General features: G+C 43.2%; 1 protein-coding gene and 1 non-coding gene across 5 annotated transcripts in view; both read right to left on the bottom strand.

The window, feature by feature from the left end:
* Positions 1–7117, bottom strand: part of Cbfa2t2 (CBFA2/RUNX1 translocation partner 2) — a 178909-nt gene that overhangs the window by 3160 nt on the left and 168632 nt on the right. For all 4 annotated transcript variants that reach the window (XM_023714913.1, XM_023714910.1, XM_023714911.1 and 1 more), the window contains one exon: positions 4073–4263. In XM_023714913.1, the coding sequence (XP_023570681.1) occupies positions 4073–4263 (191 nt within the window). The remainder of the gene's footprint in view (positions 1–4072; positions 4264–7117) is intronic.
* On the bottom strand, positions 4677–4783 carry LOC111816682. The gene has a single exon (XR_002821031.1). It is a non-coding gene; the product is annotated as a U6 spliceosomal RNA (small nuclear RNA).

The raw sequence follows: 7117 nt of genomic DNA, 5'->3' as shown, positions 1-7117 counted from the left end.
GAAGACGAAGACGAAGAAGAAGAAGAAGAAGAAGAAGAAGAAGAAGAAGAAGAAGAAGACGACGACGAAGACGACGAAGAGTAACACAAAAAGTTGACTGTTCAGGGTCTGGGGGTTCTACCCTTGGCCTGGCCTGCCACACAAGCCCGGTCCCTAGGGCATGCTAAGACAGGATTGAGACTGGGCGTGGTGGTGCATGCCTGTAATCCCAGCTCTTGGGAGGCTGAAAACAGGAGGATCACTACAAGTCTGATCTGTGTGGTAAGACCTTGTACTAAACTGAAAAAAAAAAAAAAAGTTGATTATTGCAGTCCAGGAACAAGAAGTCCTGACCACACAGTCCTCTACAGTCCTCTGTAGCTAATGGGAAAGGTGTAAAACTTAGCCATGGTAACAAAGTCATAAATATGATTTCAATAGAAATATCATTTCAATACCAAGTGTGGAGGCGGGGGGATGGCTCAGTAGGATAAGCGCTTGCCTGGCAAACATAAGGGTCTGAGTTCAATCCCCAGTTCTGCAAAAAACAAACAAACAAACAAACAAACAAACAAACAAACAACCCAAAAAAACCCCACCAAGTGTGGTGGGCACTTTGATACCAGTACTTGGGAAGCTGGAGCTGGGGCAGGAGGATTGCCACGAATACAAGGCCAATCTCGGATAGAGTTCAAGTCCAGCCTGAACTGCACAGTGAGACCCTGTCTGTCTACTTCTTTCTTTCACACACACAGATACACCCAAAAAATGAGGAAAGAAGATGAATTTAAAACTTTGACAGTTGGTTATGCTGGCATGTGCCTGTAATCCCAGCACCCAAACAGCTGAGGCAGGCTTGACAAGTGCAAGATCCTGAGTTCAATCCCCAGTACTGAAGAAAAAAAAAAAAAAAAGAAAAGAAAAGAAAAGAAAAAAAGGAATAATAGTTGAGGCAGGAAAATGGCCATGATGAGACCTGTGTCAAGAAACCAAAAGTAAAATAAGATTAAACTTCCTTTGTCAAGCAGAGAGTATCAGTTATATCACTCCAAGTGTGGCCCAGAAATTACCTATGGTACATCAGAACTACTGGGGCTTAGCTGGACATGATGGTGCCCACCTGTAATGCCAGAACTTGGGAGGCTGAGGTGGAAGAATCAGTATAAATAAAGGCTCATCTGAGGGGCCTTAACATAGTGAGGTTAAGATCAGCCTAAACTACATAGTGAGACCATGTCTCAAAAAGCAAACTCTCAAATTACAAGGACTTGTTAAAACTCTTGGGATCAAATGTAATCATTAGTGTAAACATGTATCAATAAAGACAAAACCAATAAAAATCCCTGGAACTTATCTCAGACTTCCCTGGTCTTACTGCAATTCTGGCCCAATGGGGAAAAGAGCCCCATTTTATAGTCAGTTGCTAACCCACTATGTTGCCAGGAAAAACAAGGAAGAGACAAGAATAAGCCCTGTGGCAGAGGCTAGGGGACCTTTCTTGTGTCCCTCCATGCCCAGGCACTACAGGGAGAAGCCTGGGTCAGGGCCTGTGCTGTGTGAGAAGCAGCCACAGCTTACACACTAACTGCACAGGGCACTGCTCCCATGCATGACCTCACTTTATTTTCCTGCAAACTGACAAGCGAAGGAAAGGCACTACGACCTGTACAGCACAGAGGAAGAGACTGGCTCCTTGAAGGAAAGGAACACTGCCAGCGTGAGGGGAGATGTGAACTAGATATCAGGGATTCCAAACTCTAGCCCTGTGCTCCTTCCTCCATACTAGACAGGTTCTCAAAAGACAAAGGAGAAACCCCAGGAACATATGTTAAACATCAAAGAGAATTTTCTGGATGAAATGGAGAAGAATCACCCCTTCTGGTCCAATATAAACTCAATGAACAGTTAGCCCCTCCATCCTTGTCCTACTTTGGAAGCAAGCTTTCTGGGATAGGTAACAAGCCCCCCACTGGCAGAGCAGTTTCTTAAAAGACAATCCTCTAAATGGACAGCTGGGATTTAAACCTACACAGGCCAGATCCAGAACCCTTCCTCTTAGTCAAGGCCAGATTCTTTTTTGGAGATCAACACGGTTAAACACAGAAGGCTGAGGATGTGGCATAATGGTAGAATGCTTGTCTGAAATGCAAGAGGCCCTGGGTCCTTTGACCTCTAGAAACACATATGCACACGCACACACAGCACAGATATAAAATTAGATAAACACAGGCAAATGCAGGTATTGATACAAATGGCTATAAATACACAGTAGAAGATACATCTCTCCTGAAAATTCTACAGCTGGGTATGCAGGAGGATCGCAACCTCAAGTCTAGCTTGGACAACTTAGAGACACTGCCACAAAAATAAAAAATTTTAAAAAAAGGCTGAGAATGTAGCTCAGTGTAATTGTCCTGGCTTAAATACTCAACACCTCAAAAACAAACAGAAAATGAAAGAACAAAAATAACCCAATAGTACAGGAAAAGTGAAAAAGAGAAGTTTGAAAGAGCTGTATGTTCTTTTTTTCCTTTGGCAGAATGGGGGATTGAAGTTGGGAACTTGTACTTGCCAGGCAGGCACTTATGCCACTGAGCTATCTCCCCAGCCCCAAAAGAACTGTATTTTCATATTCATAGTACCTTGGGTTTCTTTTTATTGTTGTTGTCGTTTTGCAGACATGTTGTCACTAGTCAGTTCAGGCTGACCTTAAACACACTATGTAGCCAAAGCTGTCCTTGAACTCACAGTGGTCCTCCTGCCTTGGCCTCCCTGAGTGCTGGGATTAGATATGTACCACCAAACCTGGCTCAATAGTATCTTCTTTAGAGTGTCTCTATAATGCATTTTTTATTTTTTTTCTTTGTATTTTTTTAGTATAGGGTGTACAGGGTCTCACTAGGTAGATCAGACTCGTAGTGATCCACCTGTGTTCAGCCTCCCAAGAGCTGGGATTACAGGCATGTGCCAGCACAATCACCGTCTCGGGGCACCTTCAGGGCATCCCCTGGGGATTGAACCCCAGCTACTGCGTCTGCCTAAGCAGGTGCTGTAATCTGCTTAACTATTTGCCCTGCCCTGTTTGTTTTTGCATTTTGTGCAGGGTCTCACTATGCAGCTTGGACTCCTGTGATCCTTCTGGTTTCAAGCCTCCCAGCATTGAGATTCCAGGCATGTGCCATCACTCCCAGACTTGGTCATGGTTCACTGAGCCCAGGGGAGGGGAGGGGTTGGCGAAGCATGTGGTGCCAGGGATCAAACCCCAGTTCCCGCACTTGCCTGAGCAGGTACTTAGTTGGCTGAGCTATCTTGTCGGCCCTACTATAATACATTTTAATATATCCTGTGATAGCACCTGATATTTAGGCCATTTTCATTCTTAATAACCATGTTTGGTACTGCTGTATTAAAATGGATCATTTAATTATGAGGAAGTATGCCTTGCCAGCCCTACCCCTGGGGCATGCTGAGATGGCCAATGAGACTGGGCATGGTGGTACACTCCTGTAATCCTATCACTTGGGAGGCTGAAAACAGGAGGATCACTATGAGTCTGATCTGGGTAGTGAGACCCTGTACTAAATACATTAAAAAAAAAAAAAAAGGAAAATTGCATTCATTCACTCATTCATTTGTAGGCAGATTCTCACTATATAGTTTAGACTGGTTTTGAACTCACTATGTAGCCGAGGCTGGCCTCAAAACTCACAGCAATACTCCTGCCTCAGTCTCCCAAGTGCTGATGTTACAAGTGTGCACCACCATATCCAGTATTCTGTTGTTTATTTAAAAAACAAAACCAGCTGGTCACAGTGGCATATGTTACAATCCTAGCACTCTGGGAAGCTGAGACAACAAGATCACAAATTCAACCCCAACTCTGGCAACTCAGTGCAATCTTGTTTCAAAACTAAATTAACAAGTACCCACAAATCAAAAGTCAAATCCCCAAATTATATATTTATATACACACAGATTGGTATGTAGAGTCCCAAAGTGAAAAATAAAACTTTTGGTACAGCACTGAGGCAAGCAAGTGTGTGTGCTCCCTCAGCTGGTAGCCTCGGCCTCAGGGCCTTAAGAGAATACTGACCTCAGTGGATTCCTCTTGCTCATTGATGACGAGAAAGGCATCTTCTGCAGCCTGTCGTTTGACATCTGCTATGGTTTGCTCCATTCGAGCTCTCTCCGTTGCAATCACTTCAAAAGCTTTTTGCTCAGCTTCAGCAACAGCCTTCTGTACTTCGGACATGGCCTGAATTTTCACCTTATTCACAGCTTCTTCTAGAAGAAAGTGACAATAAAATCAACTGGTCAAGAAATCTTTCCCTCCCAACCCACAGTATTTGTAAGAAGAGTAAAAATGAGTTCTGTGGGTGTGAACATGTTACATGCAAGTACACTTATTCTCACAGTTGTGCTATTAATTTGTGCAGTCATGTGTTAGGCAGGGTGAGAATCTTCCCAATTAACTGCTAGATTCAAAGATCTTCTGGAGATTCTCAGGATCATTGCCTTGCCCATCCTCTACATATAACTGTATGGCTTGTCACTGTCATGTTTCCTAGCTCTTCTCCTTTCCCTCTCTTAGTTAGTCCTCGAGATCCTGCTTTCCTTTTACTTGTATTATACCTTTCTATTTGTATTTCTTCTTTTGAGTTCTTATACTAGGGGAAGTATACGATATTTACACATGTAAAAATATGGAACGCTTCACGAATTTGTGTGTCATCCTTGCGCAGGGGCCATGCTAATCTTCTCTGTATCGTTCCAATTTTAGTATATGTGCTGCCAAAGCGAGCACAGTTATGTGTTAGGGATGAAGGCCAAGGTGGGTACTATGCTAGGGCTGGGGATACATAGGTAACTACACATCATCCACCATCCTCTGTTTGTAGTCAAATAATAATGCTGGCTTAGGTAGTATTGAACATGTCATTGTAAGAGGCCAGCACTCCACAAAAAAAAAGAGGGGTCTTAGAATTTCATAGAGAAAAATGGTCAAATCTACAAGGACAGGTAAAGGTTAAAGCAATATGTTGTGGTGGAAATGATAGGTAAAAATTAAGTATTTAAACAAGTCCTGCAGAGTTTACTTGGTCCTATTAGCTAAAGGAAATGTAAAGCCCCTAAAGCTGTGGTGTTAATCTATGACATGTGCACAGCAAAGAAACTTGGGCTCAAGATACAGGTTTTGGCAAATGGCTGGGAACCCTGGGCTTCTGCTCTGGCCAGTCACCATCATTCTGCTTGGTTTCTGATCACTTCCTTCCCATTCTACCACATCGCTCAGTTTCCATTCAGTGAACACTGCCAATGACATGCTCTATGACTTGAGCCTCAGCCCAGTGAAAATGTGAACAACCTCCCACAAGTCCACAAGAGGACCTAACCCAGATGGGTAAGGAACTCCATTATAGCTTGGCTGTTGTACACAACTCAGATTTAAAGGAGGCTGAAGCAATATTCTAGGCTATTGTGCTAGAAACTTCCATCTTAGGATCTTAAGAAAGTCTTCACTCCACAAGCCAAAGACTCCAGGATTCCTTTACTCAGAGTGTCCACACAGGTCTACTTGGCCCACTCCAGTTACCCTCCTAGGCATCTTACTAGATATGAGATAGGTGTGAAAAGCTACTTACTGAGCCCACAGAACCATTCTCTCTGACATATTTTATCTTTACAGCTTAATGACGAAACATTAAGAAATCAATTTGGGTATCTGTCTTCCTGAAGGCCATCTAAGGCAACAGTAGCACTGTAGCACAGCAAGGATTCAGATCTCTCTCACTCAGTACCAAAGTTGGACTCTATTCTTCCCAAGTAATCTAAGCCACTAATTTGAAGGAGATCATGTACATGATGATAAATCTTTCTCTCTACCTTATGATTATCTTCATATCCCACAATTCTAGCCCATTTATATATTTATTTATATTTAGTAGAGGGTCTACAGGGTCACACTACACAAATCAGACTCACAGTGATCCTATTTTCAGCCTCCCAAGTGCTGGGATTACAGGCGCATGCCACCACACCCAGTCTCTGTTGCTGTCTAAGCATGCCCAATCCTGGCTGCTGCACTCTGCTTAAGCAGGCACGGTAATCCGCTGAGCTATCTGGCTGGCCTCTTGCCCATTTATGATCAATATAATTTGCATTTTATTATTTCCAATTACATAGTTTTGCAAATTGCTTTACATGGTGAAATATTTTTTTTGTTTTATTTTTTGTGGTATCAAACTATAACATAAAGGGCTGGCCAAACAGCTCAGCTATTAAAGCCACCTACTTAGGCAGACCAGGGGCTGGCCTGCCATTCCAGCCCCACGCCTAGGGTGCACTGAGACAGAGTGTGGTGGCGCATGCCTGTAATCCCAGCACTTGGGAGGCTGTGAACAGGTGGATCACTATGAGTCCAATCTATGCAGTGAAACCCTGTACATCCTGTTCTAAATACAAAAACAAAACAAAACAAAAAACCCTCTAACATAAACTACGTATAGGTGTTTGGGCATTTTCCAGGTTGCTTCTCCCTTACCATAAGAATATACAAAATAATAATGTACATAATAATATACTAAAAACAGTGTGTTTCTAAAAAAACCCAACAGTATCTTTCTGTGATGAAGGGGATGGTGCTGAAAGATTTGTCTTAGTGGGCTGGTGAGATGGCTCGGTGGTCTAAAGCACCTACTTGGAACAAGCTTAGCAAAGCACAGGGACCGCGGTTCAATCCCCCAGCACCACATGCCAGCCAGCCCCGTCCCCTGGTGGGCTGAGCTGGCCACACACACACACACACATACACACACACACTCTAAATAAATGTAAAAAAATTTAAAAAAATGAAAGGCCTGGGGGGTGGGGGAGAATACTTTATCTTACAAGAAGGAAAAGAAAGCCAGTATTTAGATAAGGGTAATATTAATGATCTGAGGCTCGTTTTATCCTTTATTGGAGTTGGCAGTCCTTACCCACCTTTATTCTGGTAAAGGTCTACGGCATGATCTTTTTTTAAATGGGGGGGTTGAGTGGGAAAGGCAGAGGGATAGAGTAGTGCCAAATGCAGAATGAAGTAGATGTAGTGACAGTGTGTGGAGAGATTGGACAGAAATGAATTTTGTTTGGCGGGGGT

The sequence above is a fragment of the Octodon degus genome, unplaced genomic scaffold (assembly GCF_000260255.1).
Source record: "Octodon degus isolate 3935 unplaced genomic scaffold, OctDeg1.0 scaffold00037, whole genome shotgun sequence".
Lineage (NCBI taxonomy): Eukaryota > Metazoa > Chordata > Mammalia > Rodentia > Octodontidae > Octodon > Octodon degus.
This window is presented reverse-complemented; position numbering and strand designations above follow the sequence as displayed.